The following is a 20000-nucleotide window of genomic DNA, read 5'->3' on the forward strand; positions in this document are numbered from 1 at the left end:
GTCCGAGCCCAGTGCCGCCGGACGGTGGCACTGCCTTTCCTGAAACACAGACCTTTAAATCTGTCCCTCTGTCTGTGAGCTCCACAAGAGCCTTTCCAAGCAGTGGCCCTTCTTGTGCTCGGCTGGGGTATGGCTCCGCGGCCCCCACCAGGAGAGGTGATGGGCCAGCCGGAACAGGGACGCTGGCTTGCTGAGGGCTGGCCGATACTCTGTCAACAGAGGCCGTACTCCTCACTTCCCTTTGGTCTTTGTTAGGAAGGAGCATTTGTTGTGTTTTGGGTCAGTTAGATGATTCCATTAGAATGGCTTCTCAAAAAACGGTCGCAGACGTTTCCCTAAATTAAAAATGTCTAAGTTTCAAATATCCTTTTAAATTTTTTAAAACAAGATACTATAGACAAATCTTGAAATTTGTAATCTAAAAATAGCATTTCATCAAAATACTCTATTCTATACTGGGCATCAATATACCATGTATTTACTGTTTATGGCTCTCCAGACGTGGTAAACACTACACCAAAAAAAAATCCTCAAAACAACCGTTTAACTGTATTGTTAAGAACAGCTTCTGGTGAAAAGGAAACTATATGAGAAATTACGTGGGAAAAACTCAACCTGACGTTTCTGAGGAACAACAAGACTCACGAAATCAGTAGTGACGTGTAGGTATATACAGACTTCAAGAGACCCACAGGAGGAACAGGAGTTAGAGACCTGCAGCTCCTCCCGTGGGCAGAAACCCAAACCAGAGAGACCCTCGATCTAGTCCCTGCGGTGAGACCTCGAGCAAGAACAGGCAGGCAGGCCGCATGGCCGGTGGCTCGCCCCTCGGGCTGCGTGCTGCGGAAGGACGCGACTGTGTGGCCTGAGCCGGGCGAGAAGCCTCGGTGGTGATCCCCCCGCTGGGAGTGTGTGCCTCGAGGCAGATGCCAGTGGAGCCAACCTGATCGGGACTTGAGTGGCAGGGCTGGGTACACACGTAGACGTGGCACAGGATGTGGGAAGTGAAGGACTCGGAGGCACCAGGTGTGAGGCAGCTCAGACGGGCAGTGCGGCGGTCAGGATGGCCTAGACACAAAGCCGCGCTGCGTGTTCCTTTGGGCTGTGAAGCAGAGTGAGGCCCTCAGGCTTCCCAACGGCCTCATCTCTGGGCTGGCGCCCCCTGTCCCTCCAGCCACAGCACGTGCCCCAGCAGAGCCCTGCGACCTGGCCTCCTGTGGGTGACACGGCCCCGCAGTCCTGCCTTCCCTGCCCCTGTGCCTCTCGGTCCTTGGTCCTGGACACGTGGCCCCCGGCCAAGCTCGGCCTCTCAACGGCGCTCCCCGCTGGCTTGGGAACGCCTCTGTCCCGACACAGCTGCTGCGCAGGGCCTTCCCCTCTCCTCCGGGTGTCCCGGCCGACCTGACAGATGAGTCCCCACGCTGGCGTCGGTGGCTGTGGCTTTCCCGGGAAGGAGATAGTTCGGTGGAGTGTACGTTTCTCTGGAGGGCCAGCAGCCGCTGCTGAGAGGCATCACGGCGTGTCGGGTGTCGGGCAGGTGGTACTGTCCGCGCCACTGGGGTCGGGTCGTCTGGGTGGGCCCTGTGGTGCCGTGGGTGGATGGGCCCATCTGCCTCTGTCGTGCACGGTGCGGCTAGGCCGTCTCCTCACTCCAGAAGGGGCACGGTTTGGAGCGCAGGGGTAGAAGCGGGGGCTCAGAACGGGAGCTGTCGAGGGTCCCGGCGGCGGTGCTCCGTGCGTCTGTCCTTTCCGGGGTGGGCTCCGGAGAAGGGCGAGGCTGTCTCCGCCAGCAGTTTCATCCGCGTTTCATCCCGGTGACATGTCTGACGGCCAGAAGCTAATGTAAACCGGCCACGTGATTCCGAACTAGTTTGTCCTGAACTAAAGATTAATATGCATCATCTGTTTGCACCAACATTTCCCATCTTTCATAACTTTGTTTGCGGAAACCGTGTGCTGTGTGCCCATTTTCTTTCCCAAGAGAAGGTGAGTGAGACGCTGAGCCATGTGACGGCCCGGAGGAGCTGGTCCCCGCAGCGGCACCCCTGCTTGTCCACAGCACATGTCTGCGACTCCTGTGGCCTCCTGCTGGCCTCCTTGTCACATCCGCGATCTCGATGTGATGGGCGGCACACTGCTCCGTTCCTGGGTCTGGGGCCGAGGGGCGGTCCTGCGCTCTGGTCAGGGTGTGCACGCAGGGCTGGCCAGTTGGAAACCCCGCCGGGAAGCCCCTGCCCCAGGATGGGACGCTCCGGAGCCGGGCTGTGTGGCCTAGTGAGTTTCAGGCGTGGCTCTTCTGCGGGGGAAATGAGAGGCCTGTCAGTCACATGACAGATGTCCGAGATGAGTTCGTGGTGGTCCACGTGGACAGTTCGAGTACCCGGACGGACTGACAGCGTGGGAGAGGACGCCTGTCTCTGGCGTGCTCGGCACCCACTGCGCTCCTAGGGAGGGTGTCCGACGCCGGCTTGGAAGGGGACAGAATCCTGCTTCTTGTGGCTCAGCAGCTGCTGTGTGCGTTTCGGCCCTGCAAGGCGCTGATCGGGGAGCCCGAAGCGTGGACAGCTCGCAGCCACTCCAGCCCCGGGAAGGGCTGCTGTGGACACTCCCTGGGCTCGCTCTCACATGCACGCGCTGTCGGAGCATGGTCTGTGACATGGTTCCCTTGTTACCTGCTGAGGGGGTGTGCGTGGTCCCTAACCTGGATGCGGCTGCCACAGACGTGGTCAGCAGCCATGGGCATCTGCCGTGGAGCCCGCGCTGGGCCCAGGACGGGTGTGGTGTCTGCAGGGTCTGTGGCACTTGGTCCTGGAGCCCAGGTCCTGCCTGCGTCTCCGCTAATTGGGCGCTGCTGGAAGGGTCTTCGTTTCTCTGGTCTGAGTTGAGGGTTCTTCAGTACTGCGCGTCTCCAATCCGCTTTGAAGGGAGGTGGAGTGAACACTCAGGTGAACAATGAGGATGGTAGAGCGTCCTGGTGGCGTCTTTGGGGAGAGCCCATGGCTTTTCTCTTCATTGTGGCTTATCCTGAAGTATCGTGCCGGCTCGTGCTGCTGAGAACCAGACGCGGTGCTGGGGGTGCGGGACGGGTGGGGCAGACGTGGTACTGGGAGTGTGGGGTCAGGGGGCAGCAAAGACACTGGAGGTGTGGGGGGCAGAGAAGGGGTGTGGGGAGCGGCACCCCAGGCACCGCCGGACCAGCTGCACCTACGACCCTTCAGCCTGAACGGAAACTTTCCTGCGGACACACCAGGAGGAGAGATTGGGCTGTGCCCGGGGCCTTCGGGTCTGGGGGTTGTGGGTCCTGGCAGCGTTGGAGCAGCCACGTGAGAAGCAGCTCCTACTTCAAGTCTAGTTGCCCACGGAGCACTGACCACGCGCGTGCTTCTGGAGTACCAAGGGCGAGTGTGCAGGGAGCCGGTGAGCACGGCCTGCTGCCCCCGCCGTGCGCGTGCTCTGCTCCGGGAGTGCAGCGCCCGGGGCTCAGAGTGTCAGTTGGAACTGGTCCTGCTCGGGCGGCTTCTTCACCCAGGTGCCCAGCCCGGCCTTCTGGAATGCCTTAAACAGCTGCTGTTTGACCGACTGGTAGGTGCACGCCCCCCGCTTGGCCTCACAGTACATGGACGGCGTGTCCCCGTGGCTCGGGATCCGCGTGCTCAGCTGGGGGCGGGAACAAGACAGCGGGTGAGCCCCCCAGACAGCCGTGCCGGGGCCTCCGCACAGAACACGGCTCCCGGCCGCCTGCCCTCGGCGCCTGCCGTGAACAGAGAAGCCACACAGCGGACAGGAACGTGTGTGCGCTGTGCCGCAAAGGAGCTTCCTTAGCGGCCCACAGCGACCGTCCTGGGCGCCCTGGTGGGCCGGCTCGTGGTGGTCCCTGCCCAGCATGCGCGTCAGGACGTCACATTACCCACCCGGGGTCTGTCCCGCGTTAGTTACGTGTCCGTCTGACCCCAGTAAAGGGGAGACAGCCCCGGTGGGCGTGTGCCCTCCAGCGGCCCTGACGTGCCACGGACGCGCTGGGGCTGCTTGGCGGGGATGTGAGCAGCGGCCGGCGACAGACGTGCAGCTCGGCCGCTGTTGAACAGGTGTGCTGTGGGGTTTTCTCTTGCGAGAGGGTCTGGGACTGCTGTGGGGTGGGGTTCGGGGGTCGGGGGGATGACTGTGGGCACTAAAGCAGCATCGTGCAGGTGGGAGACGGGGGCGTTCGAGTTCTCCTGCCGACCAGTCAGGAGACCGGTGGGACGGGCCGTCTCCTCTGTCGGGTTTCTGGGCCGGGACCGGGCCGGGCTCTGAGGCCAGTGTAAGCAGGGATCCCCTGTGGAGAGGCCAGCGGTGCAGGGAGAAGGGCCGGAGGCCTGGATGCCCCCCGCGGGTTCGGCCCGTGTCCTGGAACAAGTGCAAGGGGCCCTTTTGTTTAGGAAGACAGAATCAGTGGGGCTCTCCGACACGGGTCCCTGCAGTGTGCGGACGAGGGAAGTGTGGACGGTGCCCGCAGTGGGCGGGGAGGCAGCCGAGGCCCCGTGCCCAGGACAGAGCCGGGTCCCGTGGACTCGTGGCCGGCACAGAGGTCGTGCAGGTGAAGGGCCACACGCACAACGTCCAGGGTCCCCTGAGCTGCAAGCAATGCTCATCTTAAGGGTGGGTGTGTCTGTCCCGTGCTGCAGTTGACAGATGCGCCCCACACCCCTGTTCCTGTTGGGAGCTGTTGCTGGGTAAAGACGGGACAGAGGCACAGCTACTTCTTGGGTTTCTGTGTTCCTGACGCCTATTCATGTCTGTCTGGTTCTGCCACAGTCTGCTGTGCGTTGGACACGTGCACATCTAGATCTCAGCTGAAACCATGGAAATGTAGTAACTGTCCCCTTTTATCAAGGAGGAAGCTCAGGACTGTCGTAGAAATGCACGGTCTTTGGGGTCAGGAGAAGAGTTGTGACCTGTGGCCTGGCGTGTGCTCCTGATGTCATTTGGGGAAACCACTCCCCTCCCTCTGTCGCAGCCGGGGGTCAGACCACATCAGGAGCTTTCTCTGAACTTCCCTTATGGTTCTCTACATGCAGCCGCCTGAGCCCTGTCTGCGAGGCATCTAGGGCCGCGGCCAAGTCCTCGGCTGCTGGCTGGGACCTCCCCGGGCAGCGGCTCCGTTGCAAGTCAGCGGGGCCCAGGGTGAGGGACACAGCGGGAGTGGCTGGAGGCCATGGGTGCCCCTCGCTCGGACCAGTGTGGGCTTCCTGGGGGCCCCTCCCTGTGCCCACCGGGAGCCGAGGGCGGCGGGGCCGGCCTCCCCCAGAGCGGAGCCCTACCTTTCCGTACAGCCTCGCCCAGCGTGCGGAGAACACGTGCTTGCAGAGCCGCGACGAGCCCCCGCAACTCCTCCTCCCGGTGGTGCCGTCGATGACCTCCACGTCCGCGTTGCCCATCACCCAGTTCACACTGAAGTGCGGGGACTTCCCCGGCTGGCGGACGGCGGCGTGGCTCACTCCTGCCGAGAGAGAAGCCGCAACAGCAGGCGTCAGGATTCCGGCCCCGGCAGGGCCCCCGCCACCGGCCGGCGCGAGACCCCGCCTGGCTGCCGCGCTGCTGGGAGGCGCCCACACCCCGTTGCCCCTTTTCACACGGGCCTGTGGCTTCTGGGAGGTGTTCATGGTACCAGACAGGCCCCGGGGCTTGTAATTTCGGTGAATGCGCGTGGAAAAGCCGAGCGAGCGGGACAGAGAGCAGAGAGCGTGGGCTGAGAACCAAGGGATGTGATCCAGCAGCGGCGGCCGCAGTTTTCAGGCCTTTTCCGAAATGCAAACACGAGGCCCCGTGTTCAGGGGTTATGGAGGATTTCAGGACAACAGCGGAGCTTTAAGTCGATGGCGGGTCTAAGTTTGGTCACTGGGACGGCCCTGGACACTGGACGTCACAGCCCCGGGAGTCCCAGGCTCCTAGCGCAGAGCGAGAAGGGGGCCTTCGGCGTCCCTGCTCTGGGCAGTGGCGTCTGACCTCCGCCTGGCCCCCATCCCGCCCGCAGCCTGTGACGTCGGGTCTGATGGGCCCTCACCGGCTTTCGGCCGGGCCGTCCTGCTGCGGCTGCTTTGCCCGCCACCCCAGCGTGACCTCAGGGAAGGCGTGTGAGGCGCGGGTGGGTGTGAGGAAAGGCCCACGGCGCCGTCGAGCCCGACTTCCTGGTGCAGCTCTGTGCCCGGCCGCCGGGCAGAGGAGTGACGCGGGCTCTTGTTCTCCTCGGTGACGGTGATGGTGGGGCATAGTTCACAGCCCGGCCCTCCCCCAGCACCACTGCTCCTCCCACAACCCTCCCTGAGCCAGTGTGTCTGGAGCACCCCTCCTCCTGCCTGCTCCTCCCCACAGAGACACCCCCATGCGCCCTGGGCAAGAGGACGCCGAGGGTCCTCACCGGCAGCTCCCGTGTTGGGAGGGGGCGGCTTTAGTACGTTGTGCCTGTGCCCCCGCTGGCTGTGGGTGTCCCTGAGGGTGCCGGGGTGTTGCAGAGGGCGTGGCTGGCCCCTGGGGGCCTGCAGCAGATGTAGGGAGCAACCCTGTGTCGGGGCAGCCCAGCACCCCAGGCCCTCGTGAGGGCAGCCGTCCCGTCAGCACCGAAGGGCAAAGCTACAGGCCCAGGGCTCCCGTGGTGTCACCGCCAACTGGGGCCTCCCGCCGTCTGCAAACCCGCCGTCTGCAAACCCGCCGTCCGACGCTGCCACCTGCTCCTGCCACAGCCTGACTCCCGACCGAAATCTCCTGGCGACCTTCTCCCGGTCACGCACGGGCAGGGCCAGGCATCCTGGGCTGATGGCAGCCGGACAGCTTGTGTCCGTTCCTGGAAGCAATTCCCTGCGGCAGCTGCCCATGCCAAGAGGTGGGCAGGGGGACAGTCTGGCACGTTGGCCATGAGACGGCCCTGCTGGGCAGAGGGAGAGTGGCCAAGGTCAGGAGTGACCCGTCACCGAGAGAGGCGGGGACCTTCCCCAGAGTGGCAGGCAGCCAGTCCCCCCTCCCGCCCTGCTCCCTCTGCTCTCAGTCCCTCCCTCCAACAGGGGAGGGTCTCCGAGGTCCACGGCACACCTCCCTGGCCCCCTGCATGTCCCCTCTGCTGTGGCAAGTGCCCACTTTGCCGCCGGCTCTCGGCACATGGACGCCTGCTTGGAGAGGCTCGGCTGCAGCCCCGCAGGATGTCCACAGGCGGGTTCTCCGGCTCCGCACATGGACGCAGGCAGAGAGAAAAGGCACTGGCTGGCGGACAGCCTCCCGACCGGGAGTGGGCAGCTGCTGCCCCCCAGCCCCTGACCCACCTTCTCTGGAGCTCGGGTCCCAGATGGCCGGTGTGTGTTGAGGCGGAGAAGTGTGCACCGAGGGAAGTGATTTATGCTGTAAGTCACAGTGTGAGACCCGTTGATCTCCGAGTGTCAGGGCCCAGTCAGTGACCAGGTACGACGTGAAATGAGATTTTCGGTCCAGCAACGATCTTCACCGAGCCTCGGTGACCGGTGGGAAAGGTGGGGCGCGAGCCACGTTGACTCGGGAACCAGAAGCAGCGCCCATCCTGCCTCGGCGCCTGGTTTGCTGTTCCACCCCCCGTCCCTTCCTGGGCTGTCAGCAGCGACACAGCGTTCTGTGGGAGGCCGGCCTTTGTCCCAGGAAGGGATGAGACCCAGCGGGGGTGTGTGCGGAGCCCCTCCGTCGCGGGGGTGCAGCGCCCCCTTAGATTGGACGGCCCTCTCCCGGGTTCGTTATAAGCGGGCGGCCCCCACCCCTCCTGCTGCCCTGGGTGTGCAGGAAGCAGCCCACGCATTGGGGTCGGGGTCCCTTCTGGGTGGAGCACAGCTGGCATCATGTGTGTGCACTCGAGTGTGTACGTCTGTGGGTTACTGTTTGTCCCTGGGGCTCCAGGGTTAAAGGGGCCCCCTTAGTCTTGTCCTTGGGTGAAGAGTTCCCACAGCACCCGCGGGAACAACGGTTTCCTCTTCCTCCTTGTTCTCTCTGCTTCTGTCCCTGAATCGACTAGTGAGCGCGCGGGTGGCGATGAGTGACTGCCGCGTTCACACGCAGGGTCGCTGACCCGACCGTGCAGAGCGGTCAGCGCACAAGGCCAGGAGGTCATCTCGCAGGACGTCCCCATCGGCCTAACCCCGCAGGGCAGACGGTGCAGGCGGCCGGCACGGGTTCCGTCACTGCGGTCACGGCACCAAGCAAGGGGAGCTCCCTCACGATTCACATGCCCATGGGCCAGTCCCGCGGCCCGTTCTCGGAGGGAGAGACGGGCAGGCCTGGGCGCGCGGGAAGCTCTGGCTGCCTGTGTCCGTTTGCCCGCACCTTGGGGTGGCGCTCCTGCTCTGTCCCTGCCCCGCCCCACATGCCCGGGTGGGCCTTCAGCGGCTGTTGGAACGCTTCGTTGGGGTCCTTCCAGGCTTGTCAGTCTGTCTTCTGCTCCCTCAGTTTGGCCCGGGGGAGACACTTGTTTCTGCGGAGCCGCGTGCACGCATCTGAGAAAGCTCCTTCATCGTGTCCTGACTCGTAACTGAGATCCGCCATGCGGGAGCCAAGCCAGGCCTGGTGGCCGGGGGAGGGGCTCGTGCGTCTCGGCTCCGGGTTGAAGACAAGGTGCTTGGGACTCCGGGGAGTTGCCTTCTCTTCCCGGGAAGCCACCTCTGGCCTGCATCGACTTCGCCTCCGTTGGCTGGATGCTGTCCACGGAAGGGAGGCATCAGTTCCCGGGATCGTCCCTCTGGAAGCAGATGTGGAAACCAAGCCTCAAGTTCCAGTTCAGGTGCAGAGGCTACTTAGAGTCCGAGACGTCACCTGCTGCCGCCCGCTTGCCTCGTCCTCCTTGAGACGGCAGCACGTTACCCAGACCCACGCGCAAACACAGTTACCTTCTCGCCCCGAGTCCGCAGCCTCACATACCTCCAGGGGCCGACTGGAAATCTCCGTCCAGAGGAAGACGGGAGCACGTCACCATCCGCCCTGTCATCGTCCGGGTTCAGGGAAGAGCTGCACGTTCCGAACGCGGAAAGCACAGGCCTGTGTCTGCTGTGCCCCAGGAGGGGAGGAAAGTCATCTTGAGAAATAAACCCTGGGAAGACTCAGCCCTGTGTACCAGCGACCTTGGTTCAAGGTCACAGGGTCTGTTGGCGGCACAGACATTGGACTCGTCGTAATTCTCACCGGGAGCACCTGAGCCCGAGTCTGCAAACCTGCACCTTGACATCCAGGAACGGAACGCGTCACAGTCACGCCAGCCGGCGTGGGTCCCGGGACGCCCGCCCTCGCTGGGTGGTGATGGAGGCCCAGGGTTGCACTTTTTAGTGCGGTTCCTGCCCATGCAGACGTTGTGCTGTGACACGGGAGCCCGGTGTTCGTCTCCTGGGGCCGCTGCAGTGGAGCGTGAACACAGTCTCCGGTTTACAGAAAATCACAGAGTCGACTCCCTGCTCGCTCTGGAGGCCTGTAGGGCAGGTGTTGGCTGGGCTGCGCACTCCTCCATCCTCTGGCCCCCAGCGGCCCCACTGTTCCTGGCGTGGAGATGCGTCACTTCCACCTCTGCCCGTCTTCATGTGGCTTCTGCACCCTCTCTTTCCCTCCATCAGCCTCTCTCTTCCACAGATGTGTGTGGGGGGTGTGGGACCCACAGGGCATAGTTCAGGACACCCTCTTCATTTCAGTATCCTTAACTTAATTACATTGATAGGGACCCTTTTTCCAAATACGGTGATTTGCATGTTTCAGGGATTAAGATTTGGTGTCTTGGGCGGCCAGTAGTCTGCCTACACCAGCGTTATTAGTCGTGAGTTTGGAGCTGGCCTCTGAAGCCCGCGTGCTGACCTCTGGCACCACAGTTGGTGGGTGGGGGTTCCCACGGGCCACAGCCACGTACGTGGACATCTCTTTTCAGCCCCTGGCTGGGGAGGGAAGCCTAGCGTGGCTCTGTTTCGGGGATGGTGTAGTTGGCCTCTGTCGGGGAAGATCTCGGTTTGGAAACTTGTTGACAAAGCCCAGGACGGGATGAGAGAAAAGGTGTCCCTGAAAGGTGGTGTGGCCAGGCTCGGACCAGACCCATGGCCGCTCTCACTCAGTGATACTGCAGTACTTGTTCCCACCATCTGGAAGGAAGCCTGATCTTCCCAAACCCCTTCCCCATCAGACCCATCGCTGATAAGGTCTGTGTAGCTCGTCTGTGTGCCACAGCCCACGTGGTCATTCATCATCTTTGCGGTGTTCTAGACACGGCTGGTGTCTCAGAGTGGACGTGTGGGAGAATGAGGTCTGCGCCAGCACGGACACGTGTACTCTGGAGACCGAGGTCTGCGCCAGCACGGACACGTGTACTCGGGAGACCGAGGTCTGCGCCAGCACGGACACGTGCACTCTGGAGACCGAGGTCTGCGCCAGCACGGACACGTGCACTCGGGAGACCGAGGTCTGCGCCAGCACGGACACGTGCACTCGGGAGACCGAGGTCTGCGCCAGCACGGACACGTGCACTCGGGAGACCGAGGTCTGCGCCAGCACGGACACGTGCACTCAGGAGACCGAGGTCTGCGCCAGCACGGACACGTGCACTCGGGAGACCGAGGTCTGCGCCAGCACGGACACAGGTACTCTGCTGTTCTGACACACAAGAGTGTCTCCGTGAAGATCGTCTGATGTTTGATTTAGTGACGTAGCGATTGACACGATTGTGTGACTATGGTGAACCTGAAGTAGGTCTTTCCCAACTTCGAGGAGGTACTGCACCTGCTAACGGGGCTGCCATCGCCTTCCCACTGTGCGATTACTGCCACGGCTGCCACCACGGCCACCGCCACCACCATGACCGTTAGGACCACTCCCACCTGCAGTGCTTCTGTGCCAGACTGGCCATGTTTGCACGGCTCCCGTCACCGCGAGACCCACCACCACGCCACTCCGACTGGCAGGACAATAGGCCTCGTTTCGCAAAAACCCGCATGCACCTCTTTTTAAAGAGCAGTGTCTAACACATTGTAACATTTCTTTAGATTGCTGGTGGGCCTGAAGTATTCACAATCTAATTCAGTTTCTCCAAATTAAGGCTGCACAGGATATTCAGGAACATGATTTTTATAGGGAGTGAAACAAGTTTGTATCTCAGGGCAACACTGCATTTGATGGTGAGAAATGGACAATTCAATACTGAGTCGTATGGCGGTGTAGATGAGGCCACTGTGTGTTCTGTGTGTGCCAGACAGCACTTGTGTTGTACCTCTCACACACACACCACACATGTACACACATCACATACGCACACACATCGCACATGTACACACACATCACACGCACACACACCACACAACACACGTGCACATCACACATGTACACACACACCCACACATTGCACACACGTATCACGCACGTGCATGTCACATGCACACCACACACATCACATACTTGTACCATCACACACATGCACACGCACGCACACACACCACATGTGGACACACACCACACACATGTACACGTGAACACACACATGCACACACATTGCACATACATCACACACACACACCACACACAGCTCTGCTGGAAGCGGAGCTAAGGCTATTTTAGCATGGACTTGCAGATTTGGAGTAGCTAACGTAATTCGGCTGTATTAATGTCGTTTTATTCATTTTCATTAGCACGAGCATCATTATAATTGACAGTAATTCTGTAGCTGTTGTCTTCATAGAGCACAGTTCACGGTGGCTGTGTGACGTGTGCTGCAGTCTGGAGATGGTGTGTGAGGACGGGCTCAGGTCTTTCTGCCGTGAGATGCTTGTTGGGGTCCTGTGGGTCCCTGCAAGCTGGAGGCACACGGTGGGAAGATGGGGCTGAGGCAGCCACCCCACCTCATCTGCCCGGTTGGCGGGGAGTTGGCTGCCGTGGCTGAGAGCTGGTGTCGAGGGCGTGTGTGCGTGCCGTGTGAGGGAAGGCGCTGGGGCACCTGCTTGGGGGTCTGGAGTCGCCTCCTGTAAAGACAGTTTGCCCCACTGATTTTCAGGGACTTCCTTCCTGGAGTCAGTAGGAACGCGGCCTTATCTGTGCATGTAAGTGACAGCAGTTTAAAATGCGTGGGCTCACGGGACAACGCTGAAAGCGGCGAAATTTCCTCTGTGGCAGGGAAGAATTTGAATATTTCATTTTAAAACCTGATAGTGAAATGGTTCTTGGTCCCTGTAAAGCTTGTTGTTACTTGGAAAGACATGGGACGGGGGACTTCGGCAGAATGTGGTCCTCACGCATTAGTGGCTCCGTCTATCTGGGGCTACGTTCCTTATGCCCCAAGAGCACTGTTAATGTCCCCTTCAGTGCGCGTCTGCTGGGTTTGCATTAGCTCTGCTTCTGTCTGCCTGGACGGTTGTCTTGCCCTCATTTTAATTGGTTAGTTTTTATTTTTAAAAGATGTTTATTCATGATTTTAGAGAGAATGTGTGCACGCGCACAAGAGGGGGAGGGGCGGGAGGGAGATCCCCGGCAGGCTCTGCACCCAGCGTGGAGCCCAACATGGGGCTTGATCCCAGCACCCTGAGAGCACGACCTGAGCCAAAATCAAAAGTCGGACGCTCAGCCGGCTGAGCCGCCCTGGCGCCCCTTGCCCCGCTTGTAAAGGCTGCGTCTCCTGGGTCACGGACTTCAGGTCGCGACGAGCTCGCGGCTGGCATCTCAGAGACACGGCTTTATTGTTTCCAGTCGTCTGAGAGTCGCTGGGGAGTCTGATTTGGACCCTTGGGAGCTGACCTGTTAGTTCCTGACGCCTTTTAGGGTTTTTTCTGTCTTCTTGTCTGGTGACCACTTTCTTGCTGGGAGGATGATTGAAGAACTTCTCGGGCCACTCGGTGCCCCTTAGAGGTGACGACGAGTAACTCTGGTACCTCCTTCCCCACCGTGCCCGCCGCGCTCCTTCTCCTGCTTCCAGGGCACGTTGGAGCTTGGGTCTCCGACCTTCTCGCTGCGTCTCTGGCCTCCCCGTGGGATGCCTACTTTCATGCATCCTCCTGGCTGGGCTGTGGTGCCCAGCTGCTTCGTCAGATATGAGCCGGACGTCGCTGGGAGGTGCCTTCAGCTGTGATGGACGATTCCGTCAGTGGCGTGGAGCAGAGAGGTGACCCTCCACCAGCAGGGGCCTTGTGCGGTCAGTTGACGGCTTCAGGGGCCTCGTGCAGTCAGTGGATGGCTTCAGGGGCCGAGACCACAGCTGCCAGAGAGGAGGGGGTTCTGCTTCCAGACTCGCCCCGGGCACGACGGTGCCATTGTCTCCTGCCAGAATTGCCAGGCTGCCGACGTCAGACCGGTCGCCCCTGCACGCGTGCGAGTCACGTGCTTCAGCCCCATCTCCTTCCTGTGAGGAGGGCGACTCTCCCGTGCGGGTTCTGTTCACCGGAGGACCGTGGCTCGTCTACCGTCTTTCTGTTTTGGTGCCGTGCTCAGGGGTTTCTTCAGGGGGATGTTCCGGTTTACTGATTCTCTCCTCAGCTGTGTTTATCTTTAAAATTATTTTTAAAAATATTTTATTTATTTGGAGAGAGAGAGAGAGAGAGAACACACAAGTAGAGGGAGAGGGAGAAGCAGGCTCCCCACTGAGCAGGTGCCCGATGCGGGACTCGATCCCAGCACCCCGGGATCACGACCTGAGCCGAAGGCAGATGCTTCATCGACGGAGCCCCCAGGTGCCCCATTTTCAGCTGTGTTGAATGTGCAACAAACCCTGTCCTCTGTGGGGTGCCTGGGGGCTCCGTCGGTGAAGCCTCTGCCTTCGGCTCAGGTCATGATCCCGGGGTCCTGGGATGGAGTCCCACATGGGGCGCCCTGCTCCACGAGGAGCCTGCTTCACCCTCTGCCTCTGCTTCTCCCCCTGCTTGTGCGCGTGCTCTCTCTCTCTGTCAAATCAACAAAAATAAAAATAAAATCTTAAAGAAATAAGCCTATTCTCAGTCACACGAATTGTTTCATTTTCCTCTGCAATTCCTACTTGGCTCCGTCCTTCCTTCCTTACACTTCTGTCTCTCCCCCGCGTTTTCCCTGTGGGTTTTTCAGTCTCTGTTTTCGTGGTGAGCAAGGTTGCATAAAGTCTGTGTCCCGGAACGGTGCTCGCCGCCGTCATGGGTCTTCACCGTGTGTCTGCTGGGGTCTGTTAATGCGGCCTCGTCTCGGCCTGTGCCTGCTTGTTTTTTGCCGTGTTTCCAAAGCTTTTGTAGCGTCATCTCGATCCAGCACTTAGTAGGATCGTCTCCATGTGAATCTGTGAACGAAGACCGCTTCAGGCTGCTCTGAGAACCCTCAGGGCCTGGTTATGCAGGGTTCAGACTGGGCCCTAACCTAGTCCCCGTGCGGCAGCCACAGCTGACTCTGTGCTGAACCCCGCAGGCTCTCCCCACGTTCCGGCGCCCTCCTGGCTCCCGCCTGCTCCTGCACATGCTGTCCTTCCCTCTTCCTGCAGGACTTGGCCCTGACAGCCAAAGCTTGCGTGTGGTCCCTTCTGCGCTTTACTTTTCTACGAAGCATTTTCATTTTGTCTGTGGGTCAGCCTTCCCCACGGGGTTTCGACCATGCTGTTCGCAGCTCTCTTCCCCGTGCGTAATGGCCCCAGGCACGTCATCAGCAATCCACGCACATTTGCTGAGTGATTAAATAAGTGCAGGGATTGTGTTGACCAACTCAGTGTTTGCATAAATGAAATGTGTGGACGATGAAAGTATTTTCCCTAAAAGGTAAAAATTTCAAGAGCAAATTGATGAAGACTGGTGTTCAAATGCTTTTTTGCAACAGTTCCTTAAAATCATGATAGAAATTAAGTGTAACTTAACTAATATACAAGTATTTTTGAAAGAAATCTTTAGAAAACTAAAAAGGTTTTTCTATAATTTTAAATTGACCATAAACTATATGTCATCTAATTTGCATAGGGAAATCAGTGCTAATCTATGGAAATGTCTTATTAAATATTTCTCTCTTGAATCTAGCATTTTGATCTTCATGCAGAGATATTAGGATTGTCTTTAGATTATTCCAGCAAGATTTATAATGAATTTTTTCTACCAAAAATTCCTTCAAGGGCACAAGAGATTAATTTCCACTTCTAACAACTCCAAGACAAAGGAGCTGCTCGGATGCATTTTTAAGCTCGTGTGTTTTATCCTAAACATTTATGAAAAATTTATAGGTTACCCTGTAACAAGCCTGTGCTTATTTTATTTTTATTTTTTTAAAAAGATTTTATTTCTTTTTCGAGAGAGATATAATGAGAAAGAGCATGAGCAGGCAGTGAGGGCAGAGGGGGAGAGAGAAGCAGGCTCCCCACCGAGCAGAGAGCCTGATGCGGGACTCGATCCCAGGACCCTGCCATCATGACCTGAGCCGAAGGCAGAGGCTTAATGGACCGAGCCCCCAGGCCTCTCCGTGCTCATTTTAATATAAAAATCACGCTGCATTAGTTACCAGCTGCATAAAAACAATCTTTGCTACCACCCCACTGGGTGGTTTTGCCAGATGCCATTAGTGATCATCAACCTCAGGAATTTCTCCTGAATTCGGGCGGCTTGGCTCCGTCTCGGGCTCTGCAGTTCACTGTGACAGGACTTTGGAGAAGGGAATTCACAGAAACGTGGGCACACGCGGCGACAGGCCGCCTCCTCCATCCCATGTACCACCCCTCCCGGAGGGTCTCGAGTGTAGTGGGGGTGTCGGGTGGGGTTTGCGGACTGCTGCTGGCGGACGTTTCGGTGAACCATTGCTTGAGGCACATGGAGTGTGACGAGGCTCTGACCCCCCAGCGGCCTGTTCCTACTCCTTCGGGAAGATACGTGCCGGGGCGGAGGCAGCCGGTGCCCTGCTGGTCACCGTCCCGTAGTTCCCATCACGTGCACGCCACCAGGGGCCGGGACAGCTCAGGGCCGGGACACGGATTCCCTGGGTTCGGCTCTTGGCTTCTGTATTCGTCGCCGGATCTTGCCATGGGCAGCGAAGTTGTGTCTTCGGTGCGACGACAACTGCTCGACGGAGCACCCGTGCACGCCACGTGCCGCCGGCGGGAACAGAGCTTGCGTCCCCCACATCTCTCCTTGTCCTGGTGCGGAAACAGGAGACTTACCTCGAGGCTGGACGTGCAGACGAACCACCCTGTGCCCAGCACGACAGCCTCAAAGTCACTTTCTACGTCACGTAATGTTTTCCTCAAAAGACGAGTATTCCGAGCCTACGTTCTTACGAATTCTCACCACCGCCTCGTCCTCCTCGTGTCGCGTGTGGGATTGAATGTGCTGAGAAAGACCGGAGGCGAGTCCCTTTAGGGGAGCCGTGCTCCTCCGGTGACATGGGGCGCCGAAGGGTCGGGGCGCAGCTGCCAGGGTGTGGTGTCCGTCCTCACAGTCTTCCCAGAAGGCTGGCAGACCCTCCGGCGGACATCAGTGCGCACCCCGCCCCGTGTCCGTGGGGGACCCTTCTCAGCTCGGCTGCTTCCTGTGGCCCCGGAGCCGGCGGGGTCCCCGCTCGGTGGCCGGGCTGGTTCCGCGAGCACGCGGGCTGCACCTTCTCAGGTGGTTCTGCAAACGGATCTCGAGGGCGTCTCCAGACAGCGCTCACAGGCGTGTGTGAACCTGCTCCTCGTTTCCCTCCTTACGCGCCATCGCGCTGTCTCCCTTGTGTGCGAAGGATCCGACGGTTTCCTTCCTGCATCCGCACGACGGGTGTCTGAGGGCCCCCGAGGGCCGAGCAGTCGCTGCCGCCGAGAGCATGCCGTGGGGGGACGCCGTGGCTTCGGGTCATTGGCATCTCTCCAGCGACGAAAGCGCTGTTGTCAGTGTGGGCCGAAGTGTCCAGTCAGGTGGTCCTGGCTGTAGGTAGGGCTGAGTGTCCCCTGAGGCGGGGGCGGGGGTTCACACGGGGGCTTTGCTTTTAGCTGTGCCGCTCAACGACTTCAGGTGACCTGAATTCCTCTAGCGGAGCTTTTTTTTTTTTTTTTTTTTAAACTTTAAATTCACTGCTTTTTGCTTGTAATTCAGAATTCCTGTTTTTATTTGTGTTCACGTGTTCCCAGTTGAACACACGACTTTGGAACAGCTTTGCTGGAAGGGACGGCCAGGCAGGCGTGTGTGGGGCCCGGGGGCCGGATGGCAGCAGCCCCTTGTGGGACAGGCGCCTCCTTGGAGCACACGGGGTCCCTGCGGGTTTGCTGTGGAGACTGAAGGAGGTCTTCGAGGTCTGTGGGGACCCAAGATGGGGACATCCATCCGCACGAACCGACTGGGACATTGGGGTCCGCTCCAGGCTTGCGCCGGCTGCCGAGCCAAAAGAAGGGAGTGTTCTTGGGGTGCCCGGGGTCAGTCAGTAAAGCGTCTGCCCTCGGCTCAGGGGTCCTGGGATCGAGCCCCGCATCGGGCTCCCTGCTCGGAGGAGAGCCTGCTTCCCCCTCTCCCGCTCTCCTGCGTCTTCTCTCTCACTGTGTCTCTCAAATAAATAAAATCGTTTTAAAATGTAGTATTCTTTGCCATTTTGAGAAAAAAAAAAGAAAGGAAAATGGAAGAGGTTGAAACTGATCCAAAGTAATATTTTATCAAAATTCCTAACACGACCAACTGTTTAGAAAGTAAATGTGATCCTAGACTTAGAGTTTGAGGCGAGTTTGTGTGGCTCCTGACGCCTGACGGCTGGTGGAGTCCCAGGGCCTCAGCTGGGGCCTGTCCCGCGCCGCCCGGACGCCGCCGCCCCTCCTCAGCTGGTGTCATTCTGCGCGGTGGCTCCGCGGGAGTGGCGGTGCGGACCCCCGGTCCGTGGTGCTGCAGGCCAGGGACGTGGCGCGCCGAGACGACTTAGCCGCATCCTCGAGCCGAGTTCCGGTCCCTGCTGCACGCGCGGTTTCCTCCGGCCTCTGGGGAGGCTGGTTCTCGGGCACCGGGAGAGCGTCTGTGACTGTGAGGTGGACAGCGGCGGCCGCCATCCGCGGTCCCCTCCGGAACGCCGAGTCAGTGTGAACGCGATGGGCTCCACAGTGCTCGCCGGCCGTGGGATGCGACCCTCACGCCGGCTGTGTGCTGGGCGGCTGGGGTTGGCCGTCCCCGTCTTGCAGCGGGGACCCTGAGGCTCCGGGGGTCCGGGGCTGCGCACATGGCCAGTGCGGGAGGCTACGGGTGGGCTGGCTTTGTGCCTGCGCGTGTCCGTGCTGCTCCCGACATGTGCCTCCTGGACGCCTCGTGTGAGGACAGCACTCGGGCCGCGAGCCCTGCAAATCCCCACTTCCAACCCCCCTGCCCTCTGTCAGAGACGCCTCCCGCGAGCGAAGCCGGTCGGGTAAGTCATCCTGGTGGACACACGTGGGACGGTGACACCATGATGTGGTCGAGGGTGTGTCCCAGTCTGCTCCCCCCTCCCAGTGCCCGGTCCTCCATTCGGGAGGCACGGCAGCCCCCCTTACAGGCTTATGTTCCTGCCCTTTTGCTGGCTACGTCCTAAGTAGCCGGTGGCCGACCGGGTAACAGTGGCCTGAGTTAGGACACGTGGGGCTGGCCGGCGGGAGGGCACGAGTCCCGTGTCTACGGGGACAGGGCTTTCTTACCGCTGAGGAGGGGCCGGTTGTGCCGGTAGGAGGTGGGCAGCTGGCCGACGTCCTCGGTGCGGTGGCTCATGACCCGGGAGAGGTGACCCGTGTGGCGCAGGCTGCCCACAATGATGCTGTGCAGGTACACGGGCTCGATGAAGTGGCAGAGCAGCGCGCCCTGCAGGCCCAGCACGTTCCACCTGCGGGGAGAGGGCGTCAGCGTGGGCACCGGGGCGGCGGGGCCCCTCCTTCCCCACCTGCGGGGCTGGCTGAGTGCCCCCCACCCCGCCTGCCCGCCCCTCCCCCCGCCGGCCTGTCCCTCCCCCTGCTGGCCTGCCGCACCCCGCCTGCCCTCCCCCCACATGATCCTGGTGCCCCGTCCACGCTGAGGCCGGAGGTCCTGTGGCCGCGCCTGACCCAGTAGAGTGGTCGGGGCTGCTCTTGGCCACGCACGCGGCTGGCGGGGCTCTGGCTTTGATCACGACGCGAGTTGTTAGACGGCAGGGAAGCCCTACATCCTCTGAGCGACTCGAAACTTAAAAAAAAAAAAACATTCTGTCCCCAAAGCGAATCTGAATTTTTCGTGAGGTTAGCGGGCGGATACCAGAAATGGAGTTTATTTATTTCCGTTTTGGGCAAAATAGCTTCTTCTCCTTTTGTCCTCAGCAGTCAGAAGGACCCGTTGTGTCGTTACGTGACATTAATAAACGGCCGTGTTTTGCTCCGAGGAGGATGTTGATTTTCGAAGCCCAGACCAGACAGGAAGGACAAGGCCGTCCTTCTCCGAGATAAATGCAGCCCTGGGCAAGCGCTCTTGCTTCTGCAAGCAAAGATGACAGCAGCATTTTGAGATTTTTTTCCCCCTAAACTTGGGTGATACAAGGTGACACGCATCTGTTTGAGGCAGCATTTCGTGGTTTCCGCTGTAAATAACGTGTCTAAAACCCAGCCCCCACCAGCGGCAAACACTATGCAGCTAATTTCTTACATCATCATTCTTTTCATTAATTAACATTTCTCCGCTGTTAGAGCAATTATTGTGGTGCCTCCATGCCGTACATTTCTTTTCTTGATTAATAAGGAGTCATTATATTTCCCTTTCCCGAAGCAGTCAATTAACGCAGAATCTTTTCCATTAATTACCGAACGGTTGAAACCAGCATGCCCTACCTGGAGAGCAATCTGCTCCCGGAACCTGTGACACCAATTGCTTTAAAAAGTTCTCTTTAAATTTTATTCCAAAAACACAAGCAATTTAGCCGGCGATATTAATTTGCCTCCAAAGCATTGTGGTGAACGAGAGCCATGTTTTAATCTCATGCAAGAGGAGGCAGCCATCTGGCGGGCGAGGGCCGGGAGAGCGAGTCTCCACTCTCCCCACAAACGCGGTCATTAAAGTAATGTGTTCATCTACATAAAACTCAAATGGAATATAAAAGGTAATATTTATATACAAACAATTTAGTCCTACCAT

At 59.4% G+C, this 20000-nt stretch overlaps 1 protein-coding gene across 1 annotated transcript in view; it reads right to left on the reverse strand.

The window, feature by feature from the left end:
- Positions 1-3094: 3094 nt before the first annotated feature.
- Positions 3095-20000, reverse strand: part of ADARB2 (adenosine deaminase RNA specific B2 (inactive)) — a 352604-nt gene continuing 335698 nt past the window's right edge. The window contains exons 8-10 of the mRNA XM_059183687.1: positions 18545-18726; positions 5301-5479; positions 3095-3657 (exon numbers count right to left, since the gene is read on the reverse strand). Of these exons, the coding sequence (XP_059039670.1) occupies positions 3481-3657; positions 5301-5479; positions 18545-18726 (538 nt within the window). The 3' untranslated portion in view covers positions 3095-3480. The remainder of the gene's footprint in view (positions 3658-5300; positions 5480-18544; positions 18727-20000) is intronic.

This window comes from Mustela lutreola, chromosome 8 (assembly GCF_030435805.1).
Source record: "Mustela lutreola isolate mMusLut2 chromosome 8, mMusLut2.pri, whole genome shotgun sequence".
NCBI lineage: Eukaryota > Metazoa > Chordata > Mammalia > Carnivora > Mustelidae > Mustela > Mustela lutreola.